Consider the following 15,296-nt stretch of genomic DNA (forward strand, 5'->3'; position numbering starts at 1 on the left):
ATGTATTAAATATGTTCTGAAGGAAAATAACTGTAAATCAACCAAAAGAAGTGTACTTTTGTACACATAAGCTGTTATTTCTAGGCTTTGTGGTTGGTGAAGAATGTCTATATGTCGATGAAGAGAAGACAAGAGCAACTTGAGATTGGCAACACCCCAAAAATAGTTTCTAAAGTAAGGAGTTTCCACGATTTGGCAACTTCCTATAGGCGATTTATCAGTCATTTTAGCACTATTGTGGCACCACTTACAGAATGTTTGAAGAATTAAAGATTTAGTTGGGGAGAGGAGCAAAATAAGAGCTTCACTTTCATCAAGGAAAAGTTGTGCACGTCTCCAGTATTAGTTTTGTCAAGCTTCAAGAAGATATTTGAAGTAGAGTGTGATGCTAGTGGTATGAGTGTTGAAGCTATTCTTTCTCAAGAGAAGAGACATGGAGCTTTCTTTTTAGAAAACATAAGTGAAGTAACGCAGTAGTTGAGTACCTATGAGCAAGAATTATATGCAGTTGTGAGGGCTTTAAAGTAATGGTAAAACAATCTCGTAGAGAATAAGTTTGTGTTGTTCTTCGATCATTAAGCCCTAAAGTTTATTAATAGTTGGAAACATATCAGTAAGATGCATGCTCAGTGGGTGACTTTCGTCCAAAAATTTACTTTTGTAATTAGACATAAATATGAAAGTTCAAATAAAGTTATCGACGCCCTTACTCAAAGAGCCTTTTGCCGGTCATGCTGTCATAAGAGATTGTTGTATTTAAGTGTTTGAAAGAACTGTATGCAGATGATTCTAACTTTAAAGAGATTTGGAGCATGTATATGAATCATGAATCAGTGGCAGATTTCTATATTAGCGATGGGTTTATGTTTAAGGGCAACCAGCTTTGCATTCTCGTTTCTTTATGTGAAAGACTAATTCGAGATCTACACAGAGGAGGTCTAAGTAGAAGCTTGGGGAGCGATAAAATGATAATCAGTTTGGAAGCTGGGTATTATTCGCCACAGTTGAAGCGAGATGTTAGAATTATAGTCGAATATGTTACACTTATCAAGTTCGAAGGGTCAAGCACAAAATACATGGACATGACACAACCTGTTCCTCAAGGCATATGGCAAAATTTTGCTTTGAATTTCAATTTAGGATTGCCATGAACTCAACGAGGTCTAGATTTTGTTTTTGTAGTAGTTGACAGGTTCTCTAAGATGGCTCAATTTATAACTTGTCAGAAGACCTCAAATGCATCGAGTATTGCCAAACTATTTTTCAGTGGGGTTGTTCAATTACATAGAGTTCCCAAATCTATCACATCAGATCAAAGATTCTTTATTTATTCAAAATTCAACTAATTGTTATAAGGCTTACAATTCATATTTAAAAAATAAAATAAATAATAAATAATAACTATACTCATAGATAACGACTAACCCCAAATAATGATAAAAATTAGGTAAAATCAAACTTTAAACGAAATTAAAATCCTAATAAAATTTTTTAAAAATCCAGAATAATGAAAAACGCATTTTGCTGGGCCGTTTCCTCTCAAATTAGACACAATTTTCAAAAATGGACACTTCGAAAATTTATTTTTTCTATCCTTTATTTCACTTGTTCGTGAACTTTTCTTCTATTTGTACTGCATCATGACTTCTCCCATGGGCATTCGACGTAATAATTTTCTTTTTCACATTCTATAAACTATAAAGAAAACGTCAATGATATTAAATATAGGCACATTGAGGAAGACTAAATTATATTACAGATTTAATAGTTCCTTCAAATAAATTCTTCCCGCTTAAATCCCCAGATTTACATTACATAGGTCTATAATAGGTTTTAAATTCTTTTCTAATTAATTAGTTATATCTTCATGCCATGCAAATATTAAGCAAGAGTTAGCTCAAGGGAAACATCATTGGCTCCATCTATGGAGACTGTTGATTCTAAAGCTAATTTCAAAGGCAAAGTACCCTCAGATTCTACTGCCAAGGAATTTGGAAGCCACTTTAAACTGTTCTCATCCTGCACTGCTGCCAATATTTGTTTCTCCTCACCACCCTGAAAATATAAAGCATAGTTAGATCCATTGAATTTTCTCATTAGGACATTTTATAAGAATAATATAGGTATTTAGTTATTACTTGAGAATCGAAGCTGCTCAAAAAGTCCTTGAACATGATAGACGTCGAATCATTGAATCCATGTTCATATTCTTGTGTTGTTACATTGGAGTATGATAATGGACGAAAACCGTTCCTTTCATCTGATTTTTGTTGGAGCGCTTGCCTATGAATTAATTTCCAAAATGGTTTGATCAAACAATCGAGAAAAATCATGCATACCTAGTATTTCTTAGACATTGAACTATATTGCTTCTAATAATCAAATCTAAACAGATGAATTTCGACGAACCATATTGTTGGTTTGGTGGTGGCTCTTGGGGCAATCTCCAAATCGTAACAAGTCCCATAATATTCACTGTAGATCATGTTGTTACCGGTGAATCCATGACAGTAATGTTGCTGATGGTTTGTTTGCTTGGAATTCCCGGCTTCTGCTTCTGCTTTCGCTTCTGCTTCTGCTTCTACTTGACAACATAAACCATTTAGACATTAAGGTTTCAATTGCCTCTTCAATATGTATCGTCTTCTAAAAAGATTAGTACAATGCGATTCAGTTACATAAGTTGTATAATTAGAATAATGAAAAATGATAAGGCGTGATTGATATATATATAAATTAGAACTACTCCCATTTTCAACTCTTTCCTGGAGAAAAAACTAGGTATGTACTGAATAAAAAAATTTAAATCATACACTAATCTTAATTAGTAGTGTTGCTAAAAATTTCTGCAGAGGTGGTAAAGAGAACAACCTAATTAATTTCTATATTTTCATTTTAAGTTCTTATTTTGTTGGACATCATATGCACAAAGGTTTCAGTGGCAGTGGTCATCCGCCGGTTACAAGTGGATTTAATACAAAATCAATTTACCACAATTGTCTGTAAGTGCCTCATAACATTAATTATCTAATTATAATTAAAAGAATAATGTTATTAGTATCTAGGACGATGAACGGTAGTCTATGTGACAGTGATCCCACCACTATAATGTTTAATAAATAAGTGTTCGCATTGTCGTATGGAAGGCTATCATCGCCATTATATAATGACACCACTCTTATTAAAATGCAAGTATTAAAAAATTACTCCTTTTTTCTTTTTTTCTTTTGGTAAGAATCATCAACAACTAAAATTGGGTTGTCAAATTTGTCATTATTCGACAAAATTTTAGAAAACATTAATAAAATATATCGTCAGTAAGTACAATCATTCAAAGACGAATTATTTTTTTTCCCATTGTTTACATTCTTTTTACTTCCTTTTTATGACAAGGCAACAATGAATTAATCTTGATTTGAAAGACAAATCTTGTTTTGAAAATTCTTCTATCTTGTATATAATCTACATATAAAGAATAAATTTCCCTAAAATTAAAATTAATTTTAATGAGATAAATAAGTCAAGATGATAGTTTTGAATGGAAAAATAAACTCTTTATCCTTGAAAAGCAATATATGTACACACACAGTCATATACATTTATATGATTTGGTATATATATATTTGTGTGCATACCTTGTAACATCTGCTCATGCTTGGTGCTCCTGTACATCTGTCCATTAGTGAATAATGAGATATTATTAATATTTTCCTTAAAAACTGATTACGTCATGATATTAAAAAAAAAAAAATTCTTCCATGGAGAGAAGGATTTTTGTCTTCAACCTGAAGGTGACTCTTTACGTGAGTTATAGTTAATCCCTTCACATTCATCAACTCCAGCACCATTTTCGGAGTTGCTCCTACCAAGAAAAAAAAAATGATTAACAAAACTAATGAATTTCTACTCAATTTCTTATTAATCACACACAATAAAGTTTCTACTTTCTATATCCATGCACATGCAAAAATCATTAAAATTAAAGCTTACTGTATTCTCCACCCAGTCGCTCAACGGCGTGGACGAAGCGTTGGTGAAGATCCTGTGTCCATCTCAATCGAGGCATTTTTGACCTATTATAAGGTCGAACACCGACCGGTCGAACCGCCATGTTCTCCATCGGCCACCGCGAAACCCTAACGGAAAATTCATCTCGATAGAGGGAATGAGAATCCATTAAGAGAATTTTCTTCTTGGCGAGTTAGTCTATGTGAATACAAAAGAGCATAAATATTTGGGCATGCCTGTTGTCATAACTTGTCTAGTTGTGCAGCTTTTTAGAGGTTCTGAGGGTCAGTTTAGTCTTTTGAAATTTGATTATAGAGCAGGAAAATTCTCCACTGAATTCCGTACCCTTGGATAAGTTCAAATATGTATTCATGATTGGGTGAAATTTGAGCAGTGAAAGCTTTTATAAGGCATCTCAAAGGTGAAATTACTTTTTAGGACGGGCAAAGGACCCTCAAATTCATCATCAAAACATTCTCTTGGAGAATATTTTGTACAAAGATGATAATTCAATGACTTTCTGCTTCTGACAATGCATCTAGTAACAGTTACTGAAAATACAACCCTGGGAACACAAAGTTTACTCATTCGAGGCATCTTAGCTATCGAGTAATATCGAGTCGAGTATATTACGTGATGAAATTCATTTTAGTCATATGGTAAAACCGTAAAAGAACCCACAAAGAATTTAAGCTCATTACTAGTAAGAATTTATGGGTTTTATTTAAGGGTTGTGAGGAAATTATTAAGCAATCATAATTATGTAAAAATATTCCCTCGGTGGAGTTCAACAACTGTATTAATTGTGAACCACTGACCGTTACAACAACAAAAATTCAATTACTTATAAAAGGCCAAAGCAGAATTTATTGAATTGGGAATTGTATTTATGATGTACATACTAGTAAAGCAATGTAGTCCTATTAGGATTGCAACCTCAATTACTATGGCACTAAATGATAAGTTAAATGAAAGGTGAAATTAAATGAGTTATTTAATTCCACCGATCAATTAATGCCATATTAGTACCATCTAGACTAGAGTTACAATTCCAGTGAGACTAAATAGCACTACTCAGTAAATATTTGGTACTTTAATCTGCCTCGGTCTTTCTTAGGGAACGCGTTCGTATTTTTTATTGTTAATACAAGATTCTTTTAATAATTATGAGGTTAGATTTTAATTACGAGGAGTAATGCTATTTTTACCATGTAATTAAATAGATGTTAACATTAATTTGTTGGAAATTGGTTTAAAATTGAGAAAATTTGGTTAAGTATATATGTGGATAAGTGACTTTCATATCAATTTCGACCAAATATTTGGATTTGATCCGATGGTCAAATCACAAATATAAATATATTAACTTGTTCTACTCGTCGAGAAGATAATCGTGGTATATTTAGAATCTCAAAATCAATTTCGGATGAATGAGAAATTATGATCCAAATTTGAAAGAAAAATATAAGAAAGCTGGCTTCAATTTTGCCTCTTAGTCACTAGCCTATCGCTCGAGCAACGGGGCTGCGCTCAAGAGACAAGACGATGAAAACTTTTTGTTAAAATCTTGACACTAGTGCTCAAACGAGAGGCCAGCGAGAGGCTAGTGACAACAACTAAGGCTTTCCTTCATAAAGTTGCGAGGTTTAGTACATATTACTTCATCTACAATCCCTCATCCTCTATAACAGAATCCTTTGGACGCCTATAATGCATCATATATTACTTTTACATTGAGCATTGCATAAAATCTCTTGCAAAAACTCTTCAAAATCATTCCAATCCCATTTCTTCTTGTAGAGAGAAGACTTCGTCCTAAGTTCATTGAAACTTGTGGTTCGAAGTACTTCTACGACAAGTTGAATCCATTGTCTATTGGGAGACAAATGCCATACACCGTTAGCACCGTTGCAGGACAATATTGTCTTAAGGAAAGAGTGATTTTCCACTTGGCTCGGATCTCTTTCTTCTCATTTTCTTGTTGGTTTACACACCCTCTAAAATTTGTTATGTTTAATTATGCTTCTACGAATTAAACTTTTCTACTTTGTTGATTCATTAAAAACAACCCTTTCTCCACCATATTCTGAACAACATAATTTAGGTGTCAAGTGATTCTTCATCTAAAATAGGACTTATAATACTTAATTGAATTTGGGTCGGTGTAAACACCAGTTGGCTATATAGCATTACTCGATTATCAAATGTATAATTCTATTTATTATCACCAAATGATATTATAATGAGACGTTCCATCTTAGTTCTCATAAAATAACGTAGTCCAATTCCATGATATCTTTTGCACCTCTTTTTGTTGAGTTCTTCATAGATTTGACTGATAAAATCCTCTGTTGATAGCAAGCTAAAAATAATGAAAAGAGGCACAATGAGCTTCCAATTCAATTTGTTCAGACTTGACAAATATGATACTACGGTAGAATGAGAGATTTAGGTAAATTTTAGATCAATTTGATAAATTAGGCTTGGGCTGAAAATTAGAAATAGAAAAATCATATTTTAGATTTGAGCTAAATTAATTAGTTATCAAAATTATTCAAAATAAAATAAAACAATTTGACTTATTTAATATAAAAAAACTTAGGAGATTCAATTCCTATTCAGTTCTTCAAATCTTGGTCTAAAATCGAGAACTGAACTAAACTCGTCGGTTCTAAATTCAAATACCCATTTAGGTATTTAACTTAAGAAGGTTTGCTTTGCTCGGTTCAGTTAGGTTCGAATTCGGCTTAAGAGCTTTGTCCAGCCTTATTAATTACTATTGTTGATCAGACCATTGTACTGCTAGCACCTCAAATCTTAAAGGACTTGTGGCTTAGATTTCTCATTTACGCATAGGAGTAAGGAAAGAACATTTTTGTCAGTGAATACATAACGATGTGTAGTTTTTGTTGTATTTATGGTTCTAAGTTCATTAAGCAGTTGGAATTGTTTGCTCTAGCTCTCTCTCTCTTTCATGAAAAGCTACAAAATTCTGTACTCTTCTATTGGTATCATTGTTATTATGTATGTTTCTTTCAATTTGTCAGTTAAAATTGAATAAGAACGCAAGCTGAAAAAGCTTTGCCACAGATAAGTAGAACGGTTACATCAATTTGTCAAGTAGAATCATCTTTCAACTGCAGCTTGTTGTAAAGGTGAAGAAGAAAAAGAAAATATAGGAAAACTTGAACAACTTATCTCTCGACTGTTAAGCCATTAAATTATGAGTTTCTCCATTGCTAATTCAGCAGGTAATTTATATCTCAATTTATATAGTGCTCAGTGATGGAATATTAGAAGGGATATTATTATACTTGGTTTCCAATTTTAATGCTTATTTTAGAAAATATCATTAGGATTTAATTTGTTAAATTTTATATTATTTTCTTACTTGAAATAGAATCTTTTGAAACCCTATATCAAGTGGTCTTATGCAATGTAATTCATAACTTTGATAATGGAATAGTTAATTCTCTCTAAATTTCTCTCTTCCTCTTTCCTTCTTCACCTCCTCTCTCCCTCATTTCTTCTCTTCTCACCCATTTCCCATTCTTCTACAATTGTTCTATTACATTTTGCGTCAGTTTGGTATCAAAGCACAAATAGTTTCCTTTGACTAACAAATCCATTTCCATCAAATCATACACACTACCACCTTTCACAACGCATCTTAAGCTTTATAGTAACCTCACACCAATACAACAAACAGAAATAAAAAGGGCATAAACAACCATAGCAATTTTTTTCCTTTGTTCTCCAATTTTTTGGATATTTGTTCTTTCTTAAAAAAAATGAAAAAAAAAAAAAAAAAGAATTGTTCATGGGTATAGTAGTAATAATTTTATTTTATTTTTTTTGTGTAAAATGCAAAGGAAAAAAAAAATAAGGTAGTTTATTCTTTGTCAATAGTTATTATTTCAAAAAAAAAAAAAAAAAGGTTCGTTACTGTGCTGTTGCTCCTACTGCTATTCTTAATAGACCAAACTATTGCCCACAAACCTTAACACCAAAAAAAGGACAATCACTTACCTTGTACAACCAATACCCAAAGCCCACTACACCCATATACACACCTCAAACTAGGCCGACATTCAATCAAACGCATTTGACCCAATTTAATATACCTACACCTAGTATTATTACCCAATTATACTATTTTAGACAACAATTTTGTATAAGCTATAGAGCGAGGAAGGTAAACATCTTCCTCTCCTACTTTTACCATATCGACTAAAGTCAAGAATTCAAATATGGAAAATCGGTAAACTATGAAAACCCAATATACATGATTCCTCATTGACTAATATATATGACTCATTATTAATTTATTTTCTTAACACTCCTTCGCAAGCTAGAGTATATATATGTATCATATAAATCCAACTTGGAACAAAGAAATCTCAATTGATTACTGTTTAGGGACTTCATAAAAAAATCAACAAGCTAGTTTCTAATCTTCACAAATAGTGTACATTTATCACCACTCAATGTCTTATCTTGAGCAAAGTAACAATCAACTTCAATGTGTTTTGGTCTTTTCATGAGAGATTAGATTAGACACAATATGTAGAGCAACCTGATTATCACAAAACAACGAAATAAGGATAGAAGGTGAGAGATTGATTTCTTGAAGAAAGAATTGCAACCATGTCAACTCACTAGTGGTATGATCCCTTGCTCTATATTCTACTTCTGTACTTAACTTTTCCACTACAGTTTGTTTCTTACTTTTGCAAAACACAAGATTACCATCGAGAAAAGTGCATAAATTAGTAGTAGATCATTTATTTGATGAAGATCCTACCAATCTGCATCTGTAAACCTTTCTACTCTAATACATCTATTTGGTTTGTACAATATCCCAAGACCTAGGGCCTTTTTCAAATATCGAGTAATGTGTATCACAGCTTCCCAATGCGATATTCTAGGAGCATCGAATAACTAATTAATGACATTAACTGCATACAAAAAATCTAATCATGTAAGGAAAGATAATTTAATAGGTCAACTACATACTTCTTTGAGATAAATGATACCTACTCGAGACCTAACGACTTCAATACCCAAGAAATATTGACGATTGCCTATATCTTTAGTCTGTAAATCTTGTTGTAGAAATTGTTTCTATTATGCAATCTTTTCTACATCATCACCAATGATTACGCTATCATCTACATAAATTTCAAGGATAACATAACATGCACCAGTTTATAAATAAAATATTGAATGATCTAGTCAACACATCTGAAGACCAAATTCCTGAACAACCTTCCAAACCATACCCTTGGTGATTGCTTTAATCCAGACAAAGCCCTTTTTCAATTTACAAACACAGTTCTTATACTCTTCCTCAACAACAAACCCAAGTGATTCCCAAGTCTTATTTTTGTTCAAGGCTGTTGTTTTTAATTTCATAATATTTTACCACTCAAGATCAAATAAAGCTTCCATCATTCTCTTAAGTACAAAAACACTAGAAAGTTGGGATATAAAATAGGAAATCGAATGTGACAATGAATCAAAAGTGATATGGTAGCTTATACGATGTCTAGTTACATAAGTACGTTTACCTTTACGGAGAGCGATGGACAGTGAATATGGATGAAAAGAAATGATGAATCCAGGATCTGCAGATGGTAAGGTAAAGGATAGGGTCACAGGCCTTTGTGACATAGATCATCGAATATAATAGTTCTGGAGAAATGCCTACTAGGAGATATGAACGAGAAAGTTGACGAGATCATGAGTGGATTCTAGTGACGTACTATGATCAAAAAATAGGGTGTGAACTCCTCGAAAGTGACATCTACATTTACAAAGCAGCGTTATAGAGAAACATTGTAATAGAAATATCCCTTCAATATTTGGGAGTAACCAAGGAAAATGCATTTCATAGAGCAAGAGTTATGTTTGTCATAACTAGGTCCAAAGTGATGAACATAACAAACATTCTCGAAAAATCACGAGATGTGAAAAGTATTGTGGCTAGGAGGAAAATACAATCGAGAAAGGAGATGCACCGTTCAAAATTGAAGATGGCATGTGATGAGTTTGTTTTGCTCATGAATTTTGCACAAATTTTAGCTTATTTTTTGCTAGATCTTGTGAGTATAGAACGTTTTTGATGTGTTTGTTAGTGTTGTTTTGAAAATTAGGAAAGGCGATGCAAAAAGAGGAACTAAAGCGGACGAAGAGATCAAAAATAAGGAAATTGGAGCAGAAAGATAGCACCTAGCTGCTACAAAATTAAAGAAAAATTGAAATTTGAACTCGAGAGGTAGCGCCTAGGCCCAAGCGCTGTAATCATAGCGCCCAAGCGCTACCATCAGCACCTAGGTGCTGCAGATGTAGCACTTAGGCGCTACGCCAGGGTCATCTAGGGCACGTTTTTGGGCTGTTTTGAAGTCTATAAAAAACCCTACTCTCTACACAAATGGAGAAGGCACCTATAAATACATTTTTCTCACACTTTTGGGGGATTCTTGACACATTGGAGGCAAAGCAACAAAAAGGAAGATTCAAAAGAGAAATTCAAGAAGAATAAAACCAAGCAATTGAAGATTTGAAGCATTAATTAGAAGGGAAAGGAGATCTTAGTGCAAGAATTTTACTTTTTTCTTCTACATCTTTATTACAAATCCGGTGATGTACTCTAAGACAATTGATTATTTTTCTTCTTACATTATGAATAGCTAAATTTATTGTTAAAGCGAATAATGTAACCAATTGTGATCTTTTACATTCTCTTATTAAAATTCTTAGTTTTTAATTTTTTTTCATGTGTTGATTTTGCTATGAGTTGAATGCATTAAATTATCTGATTAATAATTTGATGATTTTTGTAAATTCGTTACAAATAGAGATATGAGTTTAGGATTTAGACCGTATAGTAAAATCCAGTACATTGGTATAACGAGTAGAGATACATATACCATTTATTGCGGTCATAATTGAATTCCTAGGATAAAAAACTCGTTTAACTAAATTGAATTTGTATAGAGATATGAAATTTAATTAATTGAATAGGCTTAATGAGAATTCGAGGGGTAAATTGAATACAATAGGAGAATTCGACCGAACACTACATTACAATTGATTTTTAATTTGAGATGTAAAAGTGATCAATAGGTGAAGTTATTCTGCCCTAACATCCATTCATTATTTGATTTGCCAACCAATGTGAGCGTCCATTTATTTTCTAGAATTTAGATTAAAACTCAGATTTTACAAATTTTAATTTGTTTTTGTCAAGTAGTAGTTAAAGAAAATTTGAATTAAGTGCGAGAAAATAGCCCTTGTGGGATTGACAATCCGGACTCTTAAGTCCATTATTACTTGTTACGGGTCGTACACTTGTGAAACTAAAATACACAATAGCATGCAATTAATGAGATAGCTTTTAGTAAAGGCAACATCATTCCAAACATGTTTAGGGGCATGCATATGATAAATGAGAGGATGTGTAACCTCTAAAAAATGACATTTTTGCTTTCTACAACTCCATTTTTTTGTGAAGTATATGTGCACAATGTTTGATGAATATTGCCTTGGGAAGAAAAATATGATGTAAAAGAATCTTTGGCATTATCAATCCACAGAGTACAAATTTTCTAGTTAAAATGAGTTTTGATTATTGTGTGAAAGATAGAAAGTAACTCAAAGCAATTTTTCATTAAGACTAACCAAATTGTACGAGAATAATCGTCCACAAAAGTGAAAATAATGAATTTATTAGATAAAATATTGATTGGTCCACAAACATTAGAATGAACAAGCTCATAAACAAGAAATACGACTAACAATTCTTACAAAAAAAGACAAACAGTGATGCCTGCTAAGTTGACAAGCTTCACACTCAAGGAAAGATACATTACGAAGACTATCGACTTGATGTTTCAAAATGGAAAGATAAGGTGACCAAAATGATAATGCCACTATATGGGTGAAATAGAAGACTGGAGAACTTGGGACGAGAGACCAATAAAAGATCCAAGTAATACAAGCCACTAACTTCATGTCACATACTAATCATCCTCATTATCTTGAAAAGTTGTGGTAATTTTACTAATAGACAGCAAAATAAATGGAAACCCAGGAACATGAAAGACAAACAACTAATTTATATTTCGGACTAAGATGGACATTGCCCGATTGCAACACTAGTCCATAAACCGTTAGCAAGGGTGACAAATTTGAAAGATGTACCATGATGACAATCAAGAAGGAAAGTAGAAGAACTAATCATGTGTTCAGTTGCTCTGAAATCAATGATCCACAAATTACGAGAGAATGAAAAGTTGTAGTGTTCAACTAAGCGAGAGTGGCCAAGAAGTGGAAGTGGATTGCTTATGAGCTAAGAATGCATCATTCTCATCCTGTGGAACAGACATAAAATTAGACTCCGATGTTAAATTAGAGTAATTTATCGATTTAGATACTGAGTGATGGTTCCCATTAGATAAGACCTGATTGGAAGAACCAAGCAGTTTCCCAAGTAAATCCCAACAATAATAAATGAAGTAACCAATACGACCACAATGGGTACATTTTCAATATTCACGATTTCAGAATGACCACTACCTCTAGTGTCTCATGCACCCCCAAGAGTTAAAAGTACCTTCGTCACGTCCACTTTGATCGCGAGTCCAACACAGAATGAGCCACTTCGAGCAATAAAAGTGGAACGATTGTTATAAGTACTGTCAACATGAGAGAATATCTCTACAAGACTGTAAAGCTCTTTTTCACTTAATATTTGTACTTGAACTACTTCAAACTCTGAAGGAAAGTTGATAAGGAATTTAACAACATCAATGTCTTCCCGCTATTTTTCCATAACCTTCAAATCACGAGAAAGGTTGATGTATATTTCTCTCCTGACATACAGCAAAATGCTTACTATAATATTTAACGAGGCTAGAAGAGCCCTTCTTAGGTCGAAAATATTTTTTACATGTCTCATAAATTCGAGTATCTTTTCTAGTACTAGAATGTATATTTTGAGATGTTCCCAAATTCGCGTAGCTGCAAACATGTGAAGGGATGAAGACCCAATAAAAGGCTTAATACTACTAATCATAAATTCAATGATAGTGCTATCCTCTTGATCTCACTGGTCATTGAGAGTAAAATCAGTCTCTACAGAACCACTGTCTGAAGACTTGGCAGAAGGCTTGTCTGAGAGCATGTGGTTAAATAACTTACCATGTGAAAAGACCTAGACATACCTTGCCCAGTAAATATAATTTATTTCATTTAACTTTAAATGCGTCATGGCTCCAGTCAAATTGACACATTTTCTATCTTAGATGATATCATTATAGCCATACAAACTAGTACTTGAGCTATAAAGAATAAGACAAATCAATAACAAAAAACTATAAACATGCCCACCACAAACCACGTGACTAGCCCACCACTAACTAAAGCCCAAAAATAATTAACCTACAAATCAATATCTGAAGCTCAAAATAAAGGCCTACAAATTATGGCCCAAAAAAATACCAAAGCCACAAATAAAAATAACCTGAGCCCAAAATAATTGACCGACATACCTAAATCAGGTCCAAAATTCTTCCACTATTATCGACAAAAGTCGACAGCGACAAAAGAACATCGCAGAACAATCACCGACGCTACCACTTAGCCACTGATCGACCACTGCCACTTAACCAGCAACAAACTCAGAATTAGACAAAGCCAGAGCTCTGTCACACATGACGTAACCGACATCAATCCGAGTCACCTTCACACAGGATGCAACCGGAGTCAATGAAATCAAACACATACTTCCAAAATTAAGAATAGAAAAGAGAGGGTAAAAAAAGGAGTAGGAACGAACGACTTTTAGTGGATGAAGGAGAAGTGAAAGAAATTATTAGACAATGATTTTGTATAAACTGGTAAGAGAGGAAGGTAAACATCTTCATCTTCTACTTTCATTAAATAGATTAAAGTCAAGAGTACAAATATGAAAACTTAGTACAATATAGAAACTCAATATATGTGATTCCTCATTGCCTAATATATATACTCTTTATTGATTTATTTCCTTAACATATACAAACCAAAACCTGCCAACCTACAAAACCATAACCTAAACTAACCAAACCATCCGATTAGCCCAAACCTATCACAGTCTCTTCGCTCTAAAACCTAGCCTACGTTACATCGTTGATTACTACTTCTCGTCAGCAAACGCCTCCTTCCAGTTTTATAAAGACTCACCGTACTACCACCTTCGTCGACAGCCTATTTTATCTTTTCAACTCTATCAATCCCCACCAGTCATCTTTTCCAATGAAACCCCAGCCACACTACACCCTTACTCTCAGCTACAATCAAACATCTTACCATTGTCGGGTCCATCTAGTTAAACCAAGAACAGAATATCCTTTAAAAATATTGTTAGTATTTTTTTTCACAATAACAAAAATTTATTGAAAAGCCTCACTTTTGACAAAGAAATACTGTAATTACAGACTTCAATCATTAGAAAGAAAAACTTCAACGTTCGAGACTACGTAATTCCCAATGGTCTGTACGCCACATTCTACTAAGAAGAGTCGAAACATTATCACCATGAAAGAACTCAGTGGAAAAACCACCAAACACCTCTTTTGCTAGGGAATCAGCCGCTATATTACCCTCTTGAAATATATTATGAACCTGGGCATTAAGCAACAAAATGAACTGAATAATATCTTCCCAATACCCCAATTGCCACCATAAAGAACAGGAAACTCTTTCCACCCAATGAACCAACACCTTCGAATTTGATTCAACAACAATATCCCATAAGCCATAGTTCTTGCACATACACAAACCATCAAAAAGAGCACAAACTTCTTCCACCATGTTTGTGCGTAACCATAAAATGGTAAATACCCGCCCAACATATTCTATACGAACCACGAAGAACCTACCAACTAGTCTAGGATTACCTTTAGATGTACCATCGACATTTAATTTAACACACTTACCTATCGGCTTCTTCCAAGCTATCAATTACACTATCCACTGCTTAACATCAAGAATAAGATAGTTTAAAGATCGAAGACAGCGAGCATCACGATCTGAGAGTTTACTAACTTTAGCATCTTGAGATAAGAAAAAGATTTGATTATCCAAACAACTTTCTACCATTGATTGGGAGATCTTTCCGTGCGAGCCTTACATCTTAATTTCCAAAGCACTCATGTGATAACAAGTGGTGTAATACCTCGAAGAACTTTCAAGCTGTGAAGAGCTAGAAGCATGCGCCCACCAATATTCATTCTACTTCTCCA

At 33.4% G+C, this 15,296-nt stretch overlaps 1 protein-coding gene across 1 annotated transcript; it reads right to left on the bottom strand.

Annotated features, from left to right (window-relative positions):
- Positions 1 to 1,881: 1,881 nt before the first annotated feature.
- Positions 1,882 to 4,177, bottom strand: LOC111395205. The gene is made up of 6 exons (XM_023021205.1): positions 3,991 to 4,177; positions 3,786 to 3,862; positions 3,636 to 3,672; positions 2,410 to 2,581; positions 2,139 to 2,283; positions 1,882 to 2,055 (listed from the first exon to the last, which is right to left on the bottom strand). Exons 1-6 carry the CDS (start codon positions 4,175 to 4,177, stop codon positions 1,882 to 1,884), a joined length of 792 nt encoding a protein of 263 aa, XP_022876973.1.
- Between the last annotated feature and the right edge of the window lie 11,119 nt (positions 4,178 to 15,296).

Source organism: Olea europaea, chromosome 6 (assembly GCF_002742605.1).
Source record: "Olea europaea var. sylvestris chromosome 6, O_europaea_v1, whole genome shotgun sequence".
Taxonomy (NCBI): Eukaryota; Viridiplantae; Streptophyta; class Magnoliopsida; order Lamiales; family Oleaceae; genus Olea; species Olea europaea.

Coding starts and splice junctions, on each gene's coding strand:
- LOC111395205 (XM_023021205.1), bottom strand. CDS start 4,177: ATGGATTCTCATTCCCTCTATCGAGATGAATTTTCCGTTAGGGTTTCG. Junction 3,673..3,785: donor ACGTAAAGAGTCACCTTCAG/GTTGAAGACAAA, acceptor ACTAATGGACAG/ATGTACAGGAGCACCAAGCA. Junction 2,056..2,138: donor TGAGCAGCTTCGATTCTCAA/GTAATAACTAAA, acceptor TTATATTTTCAG/GGTGGTGAGGAGAAACAAAT.